The sequence below is a fragment of the Eublepharis macularius genome, chromosome 3 (genome assembly GCF_028583425.1).
Source record: "Eublepharis macularius isolate TG4126 chromosome 3, MPM_Emac_v1.0, whole genome shotgun sequence".
NCBI lineage: Eukaryota > Metazoa > Chordata > Lepidosauria > Squamata > Eublepharidae > Eublepharis > Eublepharis macularius.
In genome coordinates, this window is record NC_072792.1 from 64,146,177 (window position 1) to 64,166,962 (window position 20,786).

General features: G+C 39.0%; 1 protein-coding gene across 1 annotated transcript in view; it reads right to left on the reverse strand.

Annotated features, from left to right (window-relative positions):
- Positions 1–20,786, reverse strand: part of ANOS1 (anosmin 1) — a 154,103-nt gene that overhangs the window by 41,670 nt on the left and 91,647 nt on the right. The window contains exons 3-6 of the mRNA XM_054974845.1: positions 19,827–19,889; positions 16,591–16,813; positions 4,217–4,401; positions 2,799–2,928 (exon numbers count right to left, since the gene is read on the reverse strand). Coding sequence (XP_054830820.1) covers positions 2,799–2,928; positions 4,217–4,401; positions 16,591–16,813; positions 19,827–19,889 — 601 coding nt within the window. The remainder of the gene's footprint in view (positions 1–2,798; positions 2,929–4,216; positions 4,402–16,590; positions 16,814–19,826; positions 19,890–20,786) is intronic.

The window sequence follows — 20,786 nt, forward strand, 5'->3', positions numbered from 1 at the left end:
ACAAAGATGCTGTACGGTTTAAATAAAAAAGTATAGCCCTCCTTGTGTTAAAAGTATGTAGCACTCTCTCTGCCTTGACTAAGAAGAACCTTGAATAAAATCCCATTCTAGGTTCAGATACTGGTACCTGTTTGTACAGCTCCTTTCTCTAGCAGCATTGACAACTCACTGGCCAGCTCAGATAAAGTATCTTGAGTAGATTTACAAGGAAGACTCCGACACAAAGAACCGTCAATCTCAATTTTATAATCACTTCTGATAATTTCTAATACCCCAAAATCTGTAGTGATGGATGCCCAGGCTGCATAAAAGTGGGTTAGTCTATCACCGAATACAACAGATTCCCCTTGTGTTAGTCAGAACTGCTTCTGACTTTGGCCCCGGTCCTTGGTCCCAGCCAATGAGATACTTTGTTTCAGTTTATGAGTGGGCTTATGACTCTGATATTGTCCCTGATTGGTAGATGTTGATTGATTATGAAAATACTGATGCTGGTAGGGCTGGTACAGTGAACTCTGTACCGCTACTGTTGCTGTTGTCTGTACAAGGGTCGAGATCATGATTGTTGAGAAGATAGTTAAGAAGATTGTTGACTCTGTAGGACCTAGTGGTCTGCCGATTTTTCCGGTTTTGGAATAAATACTCATCTGTTTTTGAGGAGAATAAGTCTCACCTTCAAATTCTAGACCTTTCACCCTGCTTCTCGTCTTGACAGGTAGTGCAGTGGACTGGAGCTACGCATACCTCCAAGGAACTATGGCTGATGCTAGAGCCCTGGTGGAAGAGTTGGCCACATTCCTTCCAGCATTTACCTGCTGCTTAGGAAGTCTAATCGCCTCCTCTTGGATCACTTTAATAAGAACCTTCTGGTTCTCTGGTAGATGGTTGTTATACGCCACCATCTTGTTATCCAGAAATATCTGGTAAGCCTCCATAATGCCTGAGTAATTTGCAATTTTTATGTTGAGGGTCACAGATGCATAAAGCTTTCATTTTAGGCTATACACTTTCTTTCCCACTCTGTTGGCAGGTGTAGAATGCTGACTTTACTTGTTCCTTGATTGCATCTCCTTGCTAAAAAATAATGACAGAGGAGGGTGGGTGATTAGGAAAGGACATTTGTCTTCTTTAGTCTTATAAGCCCTTTAGCCTTCTTGGATGTAGGGGGAATAGAAGCTGGCTTCTCACATAATGTAGACATTAGATCTATGAACCCTTCAGTCATGGATAACACGCTGTTGGCTGGGTTTCTCGAACAGAGGTGTTGCAGTATTTTGTCTTTGGGTTTTGGCTCAGAAGAATGGCTCAAAATCCAAGGATTTGGCCATTTACAGCACCTGCTTGGCATACAGCTGAAAGTCATCCATGGGAAAAATAAATTCCCTGTCCTCCACTGCCTCAGCTGGTGGTAGTTCAGATGGTAGACTTGGGCTCCGCTCCTCCAGACAGGGCTGTGGGTCTGATTCAGGCAGATGAGACCATGGACGATTTTGAAATGTAATGTTGTCAATAGTGCACCCTCGGTTGTGCAAGATCAGATGCAGATCCTGCTGATTCCGCCCTGTAAGGCTCTCCACAATTGATTCCTGAAGGTGGAGATACTCCCTGATACCATGCTCAGCATCTGTGCGCACAGCAGCTCTGGTGCGAAATCTGTCTATTCACCCAATGGGTTGGGTATGAGGGTTTTCAGGGCAATTCTCATTCCTCCTCTAAGGAGCAAACTGAATGTGAACTGAGCGAGGGGAAGGGGGACATGCAATCTCTACAATCTCCAGCTCTCCAGGTCTATAACATACATTCAGTAAGAACTCCACTTAAGCTTGGAATGCTTTGACTTAGATTTGGCCTTTTTCCCAGGTGGTTCCAAGGATTCTGGAGTTGGCCCTTCTGCTCCCTCAGATCTATGCCCGACTGGGCTTGGAACCGAGTACGGATCCATAACGGCAGGTGTCACTGACAGAACTCATACTGCCCAATCTGATGACTCTCTAGACTCAGAGCATTGTTGGATTCAAGGGGTTGTTGAAGCCAATAGGCTCAAAATACTTGAAGCTGCTGATGTTGGTGGATTCATGATGCTGCTGGATCCAATGGACTCGGTGCACTGGAGGTTCAGTAATGCCTCCGGATCCGAAGGGCTCAGAACCTCCAACAGTGCAATGGCTGTGGTGTCAGGTCCAGTCATTTGGCAAGGTCCACAAGAACAGATTTAGCTGATTTAGCAGATGGAGTAGCTGGAGCCAACAGTGCCTGTTTCCATAATGTAACCTTGAGCCTGGTGGCTCTTTCTGCCCTGGCTTTAGGGAGAAGCTCTGGCAGTATTTGCAAGAGCTAACATTATGCCCCTCTCTCAAACAGATGCAGCAAAGAGATTACCCATCATTTTTGTACATTTTTTAAATAAGGCTTTTTCAGCCATTCTGATCATCTCTCTATCTTCTCTTTTTCAACCAGGCAAAGAATGAATGCAGGCAGAGAAATGCCATAAAGAACCTTTCCAACCAGAGACAAAACAGGAACTGAGGGTCAGGGCATTGCTCCTCCCAGAGAGTGGGCTGTTTCAATGGGAAACAAGCCACGTGTGCATTCTGGGAAGGGGCAGACTTCCCCAGAGGAATTTTAAGCTACAGAAGCTACTGATCAGCAGGTCTATGCATTTGCAATCTCATGTGGGACTACACAGAAAACCAAAAATGAATCATCTGTTAAAAATCAACACATTCAAAAATATTAAGAGAATAGGGTTCCCTTTTCTCTGAGATCTAGAAAATCAGATGTAGGAAATTAACACAAACCTTTTGAAGAGCGGAAATGCTTGCTGGGAGCAGTGAAGCCTCTGGTTCCATGCACATTAACGGCCGCCACTCGAAACTGGTACCACCTGCTGGGCCTGATATCAGATAATTGCATCCTCTCATCTGTGGTCTGTAGAAAAAAAGTATTAAACATATTGACATATTTTTCTGAGAGTTACCATATAGTCCATTTGCTTAATGCTGTTTTAGTTAGAAGGCATGAGAAAAACAGTAAACTTTTATTATTTACATCAGGGTCCCCAATGTGGTGCCCATGGGCACCACGGTGCCCATTAACACCTTTTCTGACACACACACTCCAAATGTTTTTAGAAAGTGGGTGGGCCTGGTTGGGGACTTTGCCCAGCAGGGCTTCTTATTAACTACTAGTAATTAGATTGAAGAGTTACTATTAGAGTTATGCATAACCTGCTGGGCCTGATATCAGATAATTGCATCCTCTCATCTGTGGTCTGTAGAAAAAAAGTATTAAACATATTGACATATTTTTCTGAGAGTTACCATATAGTCCATTTGCTTCATGCTGTTTTAGTTAGAAGGCATGAGAAAAACAGTAAACTTTTATTATTTACATCAGGGTCCCCAATGTGGTGCCCATGGGCACCACGGTGCCCATTAACACCTTTTCTGACACACACACTCCAAATGTTTTTAGAAAGTGGGTGAGCCTGGGTGGGGACTTTGCCCAGCAGGGCTTCTTATTAACTACTAGTAATTAGATTGAAGAGTTACTATTAGAGTTATGCATAACCTCACCCCCTGGCATGTTGTAGCTGCCTATGGCAGCCATTTTGTTTTTGGTCCCACCTCTTGCAGCAGCCATTTTTTTTAGTTGCACCCACCACTCTGTATCAAAATTTCCAAGGTGCCTGAAGGCTTGAAAAAGTTGGGGACCCTTGGTTTATGATTCTTGCAACCATGAGTACAAGTTGTAACTTTGTGAATTACTACACAAAATTCATAGTGTTTTCTACATTCCTTCAGAATGTAGATGAACGTTCCGTCTCCAAACAGTAAGGCATATTGACTGACTGCTTTTACCTCTCAAAGTAAAACAGACTGCAACATGTAATCTAAGGAGCTCTACTGTTAAATAAACAACAGTTAAGAGAAAATATATAATATGGTAGTTTGATTTAGCTGTCTTAGCCCTAGTCTGTCTGTCTGATGCAGAAAAAACTTTATTTGTATCGCCTTCAATTTCTGATCTTGAAAAATGCGTTTGGAATGAGTACACAGTTTTTGCTGCAACAGACTAACATATCCCACTGGAATCTAGCCCACAGAGTTATTGTGAGGTCAGGCACAATAACAACACATACTGACAAGTGATATATGAATGACTATCAAAAACAAAGCAGGACCTAAAATAAAAGATTAGTTTAGGAAAAACTGACCTGTGCAACAGTTTGCCAACTCGTGGCCTCATCCTCACTGGGATGAATTCCGTAGTTCCATCTCCTTTGCACCACATAGAGAACAGGCTCTATTGAAATATTGAATTTTGAAGACCATTTAACTTCCAGCTGTCCAGTCTGAAGTTCAGTAAACTTTAATTCTTTTCTGGGTTTCAAAGGGACACCTGAAATATAATAATACATTAACAGCAGGAAGTCTTTGCATAATATAGGTAGAATAATTTTATACTGAAAGGAGCTTTGAATCCTACCCACATATACATACACTCTCATCATCTTAATATGTGCCACCTTCAAATTTCTGATTGTTAGGAAGTTAGGAACGACTGCACAGTTTTTGCTTCAACAGACGAACAGACTAAATAATGTCATCATATGATAAGCATTATATTACCTATCATATTTTTATTTTGCCCTTCCCCTCCTACATTTTAGTCTCCTATCAGCTATAAGAAGAGGGTTAGACTGAGAATGAATGAATAGCTCAAGGTCACCTAGTGAAAGAATCAGAATTTGAACCTAGGTCTCCAGGTTCTATTCCAGGAACTATTTCAACCATTACACCACACTGGCTCTTTGTTTTTAGTAAAGTATGTTAATAATTTAATAAAAAATAAAGGTTCAGAGGTAAAAGTCTTCATTCATGAACAACTGTAACAAATGTGTTCACCATTCAATTTTAACAGCAACATTCACCTGGGCGGTAATGACCTTTGGTGTGGGGCATGACCCTTTCATGACAGGCTCACACAGACTTACAACGCACAGGCAAGTAGTGGCCTGATGGTAGAGGGGAGGTGCAGTCCTCTGCCTCACGTTTTGGTCATTCACCTGGGTGGTGATGACCTTGGCTATAGGGCATGGCCCTTCCAATACAGGTCACACAGACTTGCAAGCATAGGCAAGGTGGCCCGGTACACTTAAAGGAGGTGTGGTCCTCTGCCTCACATTTGGTCATTCACCTTGGCAATAATGACCTTGGCTGCGGGGCATGGCCCTTCCGTTACACAGACTTCCATTACTAAGACTTACAAACATAGGCAAGGTAGCCCAGTGTGCTTGAGGGGAGGTGCAGTCCTTCGCCTCACCTTCTGGTCATTCACTTGGGTGGTAATGACCTTGGCTGCAGGACATGGCCCTTTTGTTACAGGATCACATGGACTTGTACCACATAGGCAGGTAGTGGCCTAGTGGCTTGAGGGGAGGTATGTCCTCTGCCTCTTGTCTCGGTTATTCACCTGGATGGTAATGACCTGGGCTTTTGGGAAGGGCTTGAGCACTATTCATCTTTACAAGCTGAATTTTCTGACCCCTACAGAGGTGATGGGGTCCAACTACTGGTGGCTGGTTATGACATATTCCTGGATGATTTACAGCAAGGGCTCAGGTTGGCCATAAGCCACCTGTGGGGTTGCAAGGGCTTAAGCAGAGGCTTGGCTCTAGCAGTGGCAGGTTAGGATGGGAAAATGAGCAGGTCGGTGACCCCCTTGGCACATCCCCATTGGTGGGGAACTGGGGTCTGTCAGGAGTGGCTGGTAGACTGTATGGCTGCCAGTTGTGAGGGCAGACTTCTGCGTGGTTCCCCCTGTACAAGTAAGGCCCTCCTGCTTTACAGAGAGGGGAACCATTTGCCTGACCACTGGGTACAGCCATGCGTTAGATGGCTTACCCCTGGGACAGTGGGGGCTCACCCAGACAGGTCAAGGCAGAGGTCTGGGGTGACCCCAGCACTTGACCCATACTGCTAATTAGATCCCTTGCCGTATTGACAGTTTATGTTGTAATTAATAAAGTGGCTCCAATTTTATACCCAAGTGTTGTGTCTGCCTTTTATTTCAATGAGGTGGGGTGGGGTAATTCTATTTCAAATCCCCCTTTACAATATGCAAAATTATACTCATCCAGGCAGGACAACATGTCTTATACTTGCTCCACACCATTAGCTAGCAACAGAGGAAAGTGCACAAGCTTATAATATTAGGACATGAACGAGTTTATTCTAAATTGGAAATATGGAGCTGGCTGCCTCAACACTATATTACAAAGTTTAGCAGTATCCTTTGTTTATTGTAATTTGTACTTCTACTCCCTGGAATTGTGTTTTTTTCCAATGCATACATACAACTGTATATCTCCATTCCTTTCAGCAACTCAAGACCTGCTGGGATTTTTGTTAAGACATTTGTCTGATCCACTTGACTCATTCCCTAACATGATTTATAAATTTGGGAAATCTGAGGTTTATCTTTCCAGCTCCTACACTTTCTCAGATAAACAAACTGCCTTTTCTAGAGATCTAAAATAAATCCCTGCTAAAAGCATTTCAATTATATAAATCTATTACAATAAACAAACATACATAAGTGATGAACAACCCTAAATCACCAGGAATAAAAACTAGCATGCAAGCCACTATTAGTACACAAATTTAACTCTAGATATCAAAGAACAGCAGCCAGTATTCGTTTACTGTAACAACTACTGTTAATGATGTCAGTTCATATTTCAGCATTTTAATAACCTTTCTTTAATTATTATGTACAATACTTTCGCAATTTGCATGGTAAAAACATTCCATCTGCTTTGCATTAGGATTAGTTGGATTCACTTGACTGAAACTAACTCAGCCCTGCTGGTGGTTTTAATTGTGTGCAGATGGATCTCATGGGGACTAAGTAGTAGAGATAGCACAAGTGTATTTTAGAAGATTCCAGTGCAACCAAAATCATTAATTTTACACCCAGATGTGTTCTTTTTAGTCATTCGGATATGTACTTTTTGTTAAGTAAAACAGTTTGGTATCCTCCTTTACTGTTGTACAAATAACAGTGCAACCCTAAGAAGAGTTACTCCAGTCTGGGATACATATAAAGCAGTAATAAGAGGAAATTTAATTTCACTAAATAACAAGGACAAGAAAGGAAAGCAAGAGAAATGGCATGAAATACAGGAGAAATTGTATAAAAAAGAACAGGAACTAAAGAAAAAACCTGGGAAAAAATCAATAAGACAAGAAATCAAAATACTGCAGGAACAAATAAGAGCCATCAGTAACAAGGAATTAGAATGGAAATTAAAGGTATTAAAACAGAAGTCATTTGAAGGAGCAAATAAACCAGGAAAGTGCCTAGTCTGGCAACTGAAGAAGAAAAAGGAGAAGAAAATTATTAACAAGATAATAGAAGAAGGAAAAGAATTGAAAGACCAGCAAACAATTAAGCGTGCCTTTTACAAATATTATGCAAAATTATTTCAAAGGAAGGCAGTAAACTTGGAAGAAATAGACCGATATTTACAAAAAACAGATTTACCAAGGATACCAGAAAAAATGAAGCAGAGACTGAATGCTCCAGTAACAGAGGAAGAAATCATACAAGCAATAGAAGCAGCAAAGATTGGAAAAGCACCAGGACCGGATGGGATCACAGCTAAATTTTATAAAGTAATGAAGACCTTGTACCAATATTAAAAAATATAATGAATGATATACTTCAAGGAAAAGGGCTTTCAGATACATGGAATGAAGCGAGCATCGCTCTGATCCCGAAAGAATCACAAGATTTGTCAGATGTGAAAAATTATAGACCAATTTCGCTTATAAATAATGACTATAAAATATTGGCAAGAATATTAGCAGACAGACTTAAAATATGGCTAATGGACTTTATAGGAGAGGATCAGGCTGGATTCCTACCAAACAGACAACTCAAAGATAATTTGAGAGTGGTTATAAATGCTATTGAATATTTTGACAAGCGACCAGATAAAGAAGTTGGCCTTTTCTTTGCAGACGCAGAGAAGGCCTTTGACAACTTGAACTGGGACTTTATATTCGCATCAATGGAAAATATGGACTTAGGTAAAGAATTTATAGAAGCAGTAAAAACAATATATAAGGAGCAAAGAGCGACAATCTGTGTCAATGACGACCTGACAGAGAAGTTCGAAATAAGGAAAGGCACAAGACAAGGATGTCCACTATCACCATTGTTATTTGTTATGGTCTTAGAAATATTATTAAGGCAGATTAGAGAAGATGACAACCTAAAAGGAATAAAAATAAAGGGATCTTCATATAAGTTAAGAGCTTTTGCAGATGATGTGATGTTTATAGCAGAAGATCCATTACAAACTTTGCCAAGACTACTGCATAAAATTAAGGAATTTGGAGATTTGGCAGGCTTTTTTATAAATAAAAGGAAGTCAAAAATAATAACCAAGAATATGACCAAGAAGCAGCAACAGGAACTGAGTGAATTAACAAATTGTGAAGTGGTACACAAGACTAAATATTTGGGAATAGAGCTCACAGTTAAAAATATTGATCTATTCAAGAATAATTATGAAAAGCTCTGGACACAAATTGAAAGAGATACGATAAAATGGAATAAATTAAACTTAACGTGGTTTGGTCGGATTGCCACAGTTAAAATGAATGTGTTGCCTAGAATTATGTTCCTAATGCAAACAATACCAATCATAAAAGACAAAAAACAATTTGAAAAATGGCAGAAGAAAATATCGGAATTTGTGTGGGCAGGGAAGAAACCAAGAGTAAAGATGAAAGTACTTTGTGATGCTAAGGAAAGAGGTGGAATGCAATTACCTGATCTCCGACTTTACCATGAGGCGATATGTCTAGTCTGGCTAAAAGAATGGGTGTCTTTAGCCAATCATAAATTGTCAACTTTGGAAGGCTACAACAAACTTTTTGGATGGCATGCGTATATGTGGTACGATAAGTACAAAATGGATGCAATGTTTCAGCACCACTATCTGAGAAGAAATTTATTGTTGAATTGGCTAAAGTATAAAAAATTTATAGATCAGAAGAAACCACTGTGGATTATACCAGCTGAGGTTATCAACCCAAACCTAGAATATAAAGGAGAAGAATGGCTCACCCTCAAAGACTTAACAGAAGTAGTAGATAAGGAGGTAAAACTCAAACCAAATGAAGAGTTGCCATTTAAATATGGTTGGTTACAGTATAGACAAATTAAAGACCTATTTGATACAGATCAAATGAAGACAGGTTTTAGAATTAAGAATTCAGAATTCGAGGAACTTTTGTTAGGAGATAGTAATAAAGCAATTTCTGAAATGTATAAATTGTTATTGAAATGGTTCACAGAAGATGAAACAGTCAAGGTACAAATGGTAAAGTGGGCAATAAACTGTAACAATGAAATAATGATGGAAGCATGGGAACAATTGTGGAAAAATACGTTTAAAATATCAACATGTACCAGTGTTAAAGAGAATGGCTATAAAATGTTATATAGATGGTATTTAACACCGAAAAAATTAGCCTTAGCTAATAAGCAGCTATCTAATAAGTGTTGGAAATGTAAGGAGCATGAAGGTTCTCTATTTCATACGTGGTGGACTTGCCGTAAGGCTAGAGACTTTGGGGCTAAAATATGGGCTGAGATGTCTTTGATACTCCAGTATAATGTTGTTAAAAATCCAGAAATGCTGTTATTATCTTTGCACTTCGAAGATGTTAATAGAAATGACAAGACATTGCTATATTATATGATAACAGCAGCAAGAATATTATATGCTCAATACTGGAAGAAAGAAGAAATACCTGAAATTGAAGAATGGACAAACATATGGTTGTACATGGCTGAAATGGACAAACTAACAAGAAACTTGAAGGATCAAGAACCAAAAACTTTTTTGGAAGATTGGAAAAAGCTGAAAAAATATATGGAAAAGAAATGGGATGTTAAGGGACAATTATGGTCTTTTGAAGGGTTTTAAAGATAAGATATAGTTAAGATCTTTACTAATAACAAGATAAGAACAACTATAATATAGAAATAATGTGATATTAATGGCGGGGGGTTCGAGTGCTGTTGGAAGTCAACATTGAAAAGGGGGAGGGGAGGGGGTGGGGAAATATACTTGTGGGAATTGAAATGGATTTTATTTGCGTTTTAATCTGACTATATATTGACCCATCCAATAAAAATTTATTAATTAAAAAAAAGAAGAGTTACTCTAGTCTAAGCCCATTGATTTCAATAGGCTTAGACTTCAACAAGTCTTCTCAGTATTACATTTTAAGTCTTCTAAACTCCACATGATCAGCCTTTAAGGAAAGTGTAAAGTCTTTTATGGGGAGCCTCTTTATTCAGTCAGTACTAAATGTATCTACTGGTTATAATCCTAACCAAATTACCGGCAGTAAAGTTCTCATTAACTTCAGTAAGGTCAGGAAAGGTACCTAACAAATCCAAAATTATATATTCTGATTTGCTTTGCCCATTCAAAATTTCTACAAGCTTAATCTCAAATATTTCCTTACTCCCTTCAGAAAGAAAGCATCCATCAACAGAAAATCTGTATCACACTGTCACTTTGAACTGCCACTAAGGATATACTTCTAAAATCAAAGGCTTACATTCTAATTTAAACCTAGAAGAAACCACACTCTTGATTAGACATGGGCACGGAACGGGGGGAAAACAAACCACGTTGTTCGTTCATTTTCACGGAACACGTGAAAATGACACACATTAGCCAAATGAGCCGGTTCCGAACTGGTTCAAAGTTTGAGGGAGCCCAGAACCGGACACCTTCACGCTCACAGCCAAATTAAACAAGACTTTCCCAATGTACAATACCCACCAAATGTGCAGGTGACCTATTCCTCACTGTCCTCAAAAGACACATCAAGTTTCAGAGAGATTGAACCCTGGGAAAGGCATGATCCATGAGTCCCTCCCTTTCCTGTCATTTTCTCTTCACAGTGGCAAAAACTGGAGTGTCTGCTGGAAGCTACTTTGAGGGGCTACAAAGTGATCTTCCCAATGTCCAATACCTACCAAATTTGCAGGGGACCTAGTCCTCACTGTCCTCTAAAGACCCCCCAAGTTTCAGAGGGATTGAACCTCAGGAAAGGGATGATTGATGGGTTGCCCTCTTCCTGACATTTTCTCTTCGCAGTGGCAAAAACTGGAGTGTCTGCTGGCAGCTACTTTGAGGGGCTGGCCCTTTTCCTGGCTGGATGGGCCAGAGTGGGAGCTCTCTAGTTTGCAGGGACAGCTACCATCAAGTGTGGAGGCCTCAGATTGGGGGCAACCAAAAGACTGCCACCGTTGCCTGGGCGATGGATTGAATGGCACAAAGTGTCTGGCTTCCCAAACCAGCAACGGAACTGAATGGAATGGTAGGAAAAGTCATTTGTTCCATAAAAATGCAGACCTACGGAAAGCATTTCTTTGAAAATGAACCAGCTGTTCTATTTGGAATTTTGTTCTGTGGTTCGTTTTGTGCCCATCTCTACTCTTGAGCCATGCAAATTTAAGCACTCATCCTACTGATTTCGGTGGAACAATTAAATTACTCCTTTCCTTTCTATGACATTTCAAAGTGCTAGACTGAGCTTAGATTGAAGTCAGTTTTGCAGGTATATACTATTAACCATTGTACCTAATTCATTATATTCCTGATGGGGGATAGGGGAGTGAGAAAGATTTTTCAAAAAGCTAGCAGCAGCTGAATTCCATCTGGGTGACGTTTGTCTTCCTCTCCTTGAATGTACATAAAACCCTCTTCCAAGCCCCAAGTTGAGCAAATTAGATGTAACTAGGGCTTTTTTCTGGGAAAAGAGGTGGTAGAACTCTCTATTATCACATGCTTCCAGAAATGCTTGATGACGTCACTCCCGAAAGTGGCGCCACTCCTGGAAGTGACGTCACTCCCAGAAGTGACACCGCTTCCCGCGACCCAGCACAATGCATTACGGTGAGATAAATGTTAGTAAGCTTGGAAAATTACTCTGTTATGAGAAAGAGTTTTTTCCCCTTTCTGTATCCTCTACAAAAAGTGAAATCTTCCATTCCCTTTCCCAAACATTTCATTTCTTTGGAATCATATTTTAAAATATGCAAGAAGGAAGGGGCCTCTAAAAATCCAAAATCCATCTCATAAATTTAAATTCTAACAGATTCCTTCTGCCAGCGTAGAAAAAAAAATCCAAAATTCTTTCTCAAAATTCCACAGAGAGTGAAATTCCTAATCTAACGAATATCTAATTTTCGAATTTTCAAGGAGAGTTTTGCTTTACTGGAGCAATTCAAAATTAGATACTCAACTTTAGCTGCATTAGATTTATACTTAGTTTAAAATGGCTTTTTTTTGTTGCCTGCCAACTCCACCTTACCAATGGCTAAGCTGTTGTGACATTGTGAAATGCTCATAAATATTCCAATGTCCCAGACAAACAATATTCATTAAAACTTCCTTAACACCCATATGTCCACTGCAATTTCAGTGACGTTAATCAGCTGAGGGTGGGGAGAACCATTTGAGTTACAGCTATTAAGACATAAGAATACCTATATGCTGATGAATATATTGATGAAAGCTTTCTGTGACTTGGACACAGTTATCCATTCCTAGCATAAAACTGGAATAACCATCTGATATTTTAACTAATACAAATAACCATAACTGATATTTTAACTAATACAAATAACCATAACTAATATTTTAACTAACACAGAACCAATCTGCATTCAAAAGCTGTAGGAACCATAACAATGACAACTTCAGTCAACAAAAGAATTATGTGGAAATGCAGCTGGATATTGCCCACATAGCCCAAACCTCCTGCTGACCTCTCTCAGTAGCTTCATGTAAATATTAAATAGCATGGTGAACAAAATCAAGCCCTGTAGCATTTCATACCCTTTGAGCAGAGCAGCTGCCTGCCAACACCACCTTCTGAGACCAGTCACCCAGATAGAACTTGAACAACTATAACACTGGGTCCCTTAATGGCAGGGCTGTGAGGCAACTCAGTAGATACTATGGTTGATTATATTGAAGGCCACTGAGAGATCCAGCAGAACTACTGGGGTCACACTTGCCTTATCTATTCTTGACAGAGGTCATGAATCAAGGCAACCAATGAAATCTCTGTTCCAAATCCTAGCCTGATGCCAGACTGAAACAGGTCCAGAAAAATCAGTCTCTTCCAAGAGCACCTGGAGCTGAGAAGCAACCACTCATTCTAACACCTTGCTCAAGAATGGAAGACTGGAGTGACTAGAAGTTCTCTCACAAAGTAGGGTTCGGGGGGGGGGGGGGTTCTTTCAGAACAGATCCAATTACTGCCTCCTTGAATACAGGTGGCACAATTTCTATTATCAAGGAAGCATTTATCAATATGTGACATACATACACAAACCAACTAGTAATATCTGACAATTACGAAGTATAGTCATTACGGCAGCAATATGGAGAGAAATACACATGCAGACAAAACTATATATGTAGCTGCATTTTTCTATGTTTAAGCAGCTTCTTGGTTTAGCAGTAAGGCTTTGTCCAGCAAAGACTATACTATGCGGATGTGTGATGCATGTCTCCCTGCTTATTGCCTGCTGGGACCTGCACCTTATAGTACTGTCAAGACAAGCTAAAAAAGGAGATGTGTCTTGTGAAATTATGTACATGTGATTACCTTCCAAGCCTTAAATACGTGACAGAATTTACTATATTAAAATGATTATATAATTGCAATCAATGCGGCCTGACGTTGCACAACTTTATAGTGCAGTGTGACAATTCCAGTATGTGCAGAATGACAACTTTGTATTCTATGGCCACATTTTTGATTATTTGCATAAGATGCCTTATTAAAAATCACTTTAATCAAGTAAAATGAACAACAATCCTATAATCATTTCTCATGATTACAGAGGCCCTAATCCCATGCATACTAAAACTAGAGAAAACTAGAGAGCTCAAGCTTTTATTCCAAATCGCTTGTTTTCAACACAAATGAATGTATTTAAAAGAGATAAAATACATGTAATGAAATGCTTTTTAAAGTTATTTTTGCCTGAGGTTTCATTAAAATAATCCAAATATTGATAGATCACTCTTGTAGAACATGAAGTCCATTCAGGGTCATTTTGAGATAGATCAAGTTCAAAAGAGTTTAATAAAATTTCTTTTTTGGCATATATACTTTTTTCATGTGTCCATTTTAAGATGATTTGATGCTACTAAACTTCCCACAAAAAAAGTTCTTGGAAATATATATTTTTGTTAAGAAGTGATTTTTCCCCCCAGTGCTTTCCTAAATTTTGTATATCATTCCCAGCAAGATACTTTTACAATTACAACCCTGTTTAAACTTGGAATACAATAGCTGCTATAAGGGAAAATAAAAGATACCAGTTAAGAAGAACCTAACATTTGGGGGTGAGGGAGCTAAAAGGTGTACTATGGAGCAAACCCAGTACTGGGCATGGAAAAAACTCTGAACAGAATTTAGAATCTAATGATACCATGGCATAAGTGAACACAAGAGATTCAACTTCAAATTTCCACTTGCACTCGAGTTCTTGTGCAAGCAAAAATGCAAGAAAAAAACTGTTGTCACTGTTTGCATTAAGTCAAACTTATATCATCCCTTTGTGTTTCAGCTTGTGCAAGAATATTTGTGGCACTATACTATATAGGGAAGAAAGTGTTATGTTTTACACAAGATCTTGTGCAAGCACAAATGTGCTAAATTTGTTTATAGTTCCACTTGTGCATCACTGGATCCAAACTATTATCTAGTTCTGCAGTCTTATTCCAATTTTTTTTAAATGCTCTACACTAGCCTTTAGAAACTCCAAACGTAGCTCTAGCCCTCTTCTGGTAGCACATAGAGGATAAAGCCAACCCAAAGTATTACATGTTAAGGCTGAATTCCTGTGACAGAAGCACTGTTTTTAAATGTTCCTTATCATGGCAATGGAGACTATGTGCAAATACTTTGGACACACATGAGAACTGTGTAGCAACTGCACACAGATGGAGTTGGTGCATGTGTATTTGCACCCACTCCCCACGAGCTGATGATACCAAGATTATCCTATTAGGGAATGGACAGTAGTCTTCTTCAATCAATGGTTTAAAGATTATGACCAAACACTGTCTTTCCCCATTACTAATATTAAACCTATTTAGTTGTTAGTTTATATCAAGATTAAACATTTACTGGGGTTTACTAATTCAGCTGGCGTGGAACGCTGAAGTGCAGTTATTATTGAAAGCTAGGAGAAGAATGAATATTACTCCCATTCTGCAGTCATTCCCCTGGCTACCTATCAGATGCTCGGTTCAATTCAAGGTATAAACTATCGCAAACAAAGCTGTCTGTGGTATTGCTTTGGCATATCTATGGTATTGCCTCTCTCCCTATGTTCTATCACAGCAGTTTCGTTCATCTCAACAGGGTCTTCTGCTGGTGCCCCCTTGCATGTGAACAAAATGGACAGCTGCTTGTATACATGCATTCTCTGTGGTGTTGTTCCCTACCATATGGAATGGCCTACCTGAAGAGGTCAGGAAAGCTCATACTCTCCTGGCTTTTCACAAATGTTGCAAAACTGGATTATTCAAGAGGGCTTTTTACTCAGATAGGAGGGCTGCACTGTAAGAAAGTGGGCTCAAAGAGAAGCATCAGTACAGAGACAGGGACCATAGACTTTACTACTACGTGCCATGACATACTATTTGTTGCTTGCTTGCAGTATGATTCTATTGAGTAGTTCTATATTTGTTCAATATGCTAGTCTTAGAATTGCTTACATTCTGTTTCAGCATTTCCTCACCTCTGTATTGGATTTCTGCTGGTTTAAATCTTTGCAAATTTGCAGTTATATATCCTATTACATTGTTTATTGAAATGTCATTGAAACTGACTGCACTAACTCACAGTGTAGTCTGTTGTGAGTTCTAGTGAGAATGGTAGACTATAAATAATGTAAATAAATACATTTTTAATTGTTTTATAACCATTTCTGAGTAAGACTGAACACTAATCAACAATAACTAAGGTTAACACTGTCATACACAGGCTTGGGTCCTGTGATGGATTTAGCCCAGTTCTGCTTGTACAAGATCTCATGCAACATCTAGCATTTTCCTCCTTATATATCACAGTGCCCAGTATCTCGCACAAGCTGGGATTTAATAAGTTTAACTTAACACAAGCAGCTAGCAAGGTCTTTTTCATATATTTCGGCGCTTACCTAAGAGCTCTATAGCACAAGTGAGATTTTTACCGAAGCCAACCTATAACCACTTGTTAAAGCTAGGGGGGAAGGATGTGGGTAAAATAGGTGCATGAGAGCAGCTGGGGGGAAGTGCAAAGGCCAAGGCACCTACTTCCTAATCCTTTGGCACAAACTAGTTGTGGGACAGGCAGCACTACAAGCCTTTATTTTTTCACATTCCTGTTCTCATACTTCAACACAACATATAGTACTGTTCTAAAATTAAAGCTGTTTTATTTCCAGTACACTCTAAGAAGAATACCTCCTAACAATCTCTACCTTTGTACAGATTTTTTGGTACTTGGCACGTATGTCCACATCCGTTGGAGCAGCATTTTTTGACGCCAGAGCATTCACTGTCAGCCTCACAGCTTTCAACACAGGCAGCCGCAAAGCCGCTGGCCTTCTCAGGAGCTGGGCAATCTCCTTGCTTCACCGACAGGATATATTTCAGGAATTCACAACTAGTTAGGCATTCATAGTTCTTCTTAGGGAAAAGAGGCTAAAAAAATGACAGAATTGTACAAAGTATTTAGAAGAAGAATGAAATAATGCCAAAATATTTCTGGAAAGAAATTTCAGATTTCCTGCTATTGTAAGACTCTCTTAGGGATTCATATATATGTTTAGCTTCTACATACAGGTAGTACAGGACACAAAGATAAAGTTTCTGCAAGTAGATTTTAAGATCCTATTGAATTCAGTCTTTGCAACTTCTCTATTTTCCTCTTCTATCAGCTGGCTAGAAATCTGTTCAGATGTAAAACTTTTCGCAACAAAAAGAATGTATTAGCTTGAAGGAAACTAAGAAAGGAGAGAAAACTGAGGAAGGGAGGTGAATGGTAAGGAGGGACACAGAGAAAAGTCTGCAGCAGGCAGTGAAAGGATAAGGGCTGTTTTGCCACTGCCCTCTCTCCCCAAATGTACTTCTCTGTTTCAAATCCTTCTCTTAAAGCTGGTTTTCACATTAGAAAAAAGAATTTGGTTCCATGCATGCATCTTTAGTTAATTAATTGTTGTAACTTCAGCACAACACTTTACACTTAGTATATTTTCGAATCTATTTTTTTCATGCCAAAACCAAATCTGACAGTTTCTTAATCCTGCAAACCAGGGTTTCTCTTTCACTTCACCCACAGCTATCTTTAGAAAGTGCTCATAATTTAGTTCTTTACAATAAAATTATATTTCTCAATAATTCAAAAAATATGCAACATCTAAGTCTTCTGTTTCCCAGATGGCATGTTACTAAAACTTCACGGGGCTGTGAGGTGCTCTTTTAGTTCAGTTTGTTTCAGAATGGCCCAGAGGCTCCCTCTTTCCCCTTTGTGCACATCTGTCAGAAGCACACCTGCATCATAGATTGGGTTGGGATCTTCCACTGCAGCCACTTTGAGCCACAATGCTTTGTAGAATGATGGCAGGGCTTTAGATTCTGTGTGCAGTTCTCACGATAAAGTGGCAATTTCTGCAAACGTTCCAGGCTTGCTTAAAGTAATTTCCCTTTTCAGAATCTTGCCTAAATTGCTGATCTCCAAATATTATGCCAAATAAAGTGAAACTGGCAGTTTGTGATTGCAGATGACAAGGGTAGAGGTTAATCAAAACAAAATGCATCTGATATTTGTGATTTATGTTGGGGCGACAGATGGGCAGGTGTACATGTCTGGGTATGTGCCTATATAAAACATCACAAATTTGCAGCTAGTTAATTAAAAATCTTTTATAGTCCCTCGAGGCATAACATTCCTTTGAAGCTTCTTTTCTTCACCCTAATTCACAGCTCATTTTTTCAGCAAATTGTTCAACTTTTTATTTCTACCCTTTAAAGTTCCAAGTATAGCAAATTTAAGCTTGAATTTAATTAAACAGGGCTGCTAGAAGATGCTACAACTGGGAAGAGTTAGTACTCCCCCATTCAGCCAGCTCTATTCCTCAGTACACGTATGCATAGGCTTAACGTTTTTATTTTACATTTATAGATCAGAGACTGACTTCCTTGCCATGTTGTTTATTACAGTTCTCATGATGGAACATTGCTGTTTTCAGAGTTTTTAAAGAAACATAAGTAAATTGAAAGTGGAGTTTAAAATCTGCATAAAACTAGATAACCTTCCTATTACACAACAAAATTATTTTATATTTTACATATGAATTTAAGAGCTGTTTAAATGTGAGTTTTGTTACTGGTTGGTTTTGGCTGATGCACTTCTGTAGGTCTCTTCAGAATCCATCTCCCTGATTGGGAATGTTACAGAAAACACAGGGATGGCGCGTACACATGTAAACATGGTGGAGAGCTTTTATGTATATAAAATCTGAAGAAGTCTCTTTATTCTTTAGTATAGGAGGGCATAAATGCGTAAAATAATATAAAACCCCATGCCATTTTAGTAATTGCACTGAGGAGAGATGTGGCAACAAGAATTACTAAAGCATAGCTAGTTTGCTCATGAGACATTAGAATGTTCACCCCAGCTATAGCCACAAATCAACTAGAATGGAAACAGATTCCATGAATAACCTGACATAATACTTCTGTGATAAATGATAGTATGGGAAACAAGGCATGAAAACTAGTTTAAAATCTATATAGTGAACAATAAGCTTATAAAAACATTTCACCTTGCTTCCCATGTACTGGAAGTATTCATACGACAAGAAGGCTAAGTCCATCATAGACAAACAAAGTGGAATGGCTACTTTATAATCAAGTAATCAATATGTTATGTAGTGGTGATAAAGCAAAAAATAATTGTAGTCTGAAGTGTCTCAGGAACAGCTGTTATTTAAGATTAGTACCAGGTATACAATTTTTGCTTAGAGGAGGGAATTTAACACACAAACATAGATTTATCAACTGATAGAAGGCATTAGGATATCTATGCAAACCTGTAAAAAAAATGATTATATGCTCCAGAAGAAATATGTATTGCAGCCAAGTACAATGTGCTCTCAGACATGTCACAGCCAACAGTCTAGAACATTTAGAAAACAAGTGGGGAATCCTTCATGTGAAAGCACATTTATGCTAAAGCCTCTTTGCATGTAGAAACTTACACATCATTAAAAAGGCTTTTATTCTAGGAAGCCATGATTTCAGACAATTTTTCAGCATTATGTACAATGGACCTGCTTGTATCATTTTATTTATTTACTATATTTATAGTCTACCTTTCTCACTGAGACCCAAAGCGGTTAATCAAGGAGCATTCCACAAAAAGCTTCCAATAATAAAGAAAAGGAAAGTAATTTTGTTCTGACTTCAACAGAAAAGCTTGAGCTCCTCATGTACACCAGCTTAAAAATGAACATGTTCTTGTTTAACATAACTTTATTCCAATTTTGTAGTTTTAAAACCACTAAAAATCATTTCAAATTGTCCATGTGTCAATTGGTTATACTCTTTGTAATTTATAATACAGAACAATAAAACACAGACATATTAGCTGATCATCATCACTTGATCATCACCAAACTACACAGAACAGAAGCTCAAGAGAGAGATGACGTACCTCACAGAAACTTTGGCAATGATTTTTCTTCAAGTCCCAGGACTCTTTGCAAGGCTCCAGACACTGAAAAGAACCATAAACAGTGTCAGGAGGAAAGGGGGCTCACATTTACATCCTGTTCAGCATACCTGTCATTGGGCATTTGTTTGGGCCAATGGGTCAATAGTAATACAAATGTTATATGAAAACTAACAGGGTATTTACAGCACTGTGAACACATTACATCTGTGTTAAGCTAAACTAACTCCAATCCATGACTAGATGAATGTTCCCAAGATTTCCTACTCTACAGAAGCATCTGTTTCTTATGGTAAGTTCCATCAACATACTTGTTTAATCAAGTTTCCAATTATAGCTCCCTTTTACTTGATTGCTCTATACAGCCCAGAAACATCATAGGGAGGTGTATGGAATTCCCTCTTGCAAAGCAGATAAGATAGTGTAATAGCACTTTGCATGAACCTTATAATAAAACTGGCAACCTGCCCATATCACTATGATAGTTTGTGTTTTTATCATCTCATATTTAAGTTCTGTATCAGCAAATGCCTTGTTATGGTAGTCAAGATTTCTATATACAAATACTCATTGATTCTTCCTGCTGGCAGGACTTCCTACAGGCTATCCCTTTGCACCAAAACTCAAAGTCTCTCCACACAAGACTTCTGATACATGTTCTTCACATATCAGGAGATGCAATGTTAGCTGGGAAGTGCAGTTTTAAATGACAGAGCCAGCAGAGATCGCTCCGGACGGGATGGATTCTCTCACGTCACCACATCTGACGTGATGGACTGTCTCCCCTTTCAGAGCCTTTGCCCTGCCGAGGCTCGGTTAATTCAAAGTTTTAAGCAACGTGGGTGGAAACGTGCAGAAGCTCAGCAGGAATGTAATGCCTCTGGAGCTGCCATTTTCTCCAGGAGAACTGGTCTCTGTAGTCTGGAAATCAGTTCTGGGAGG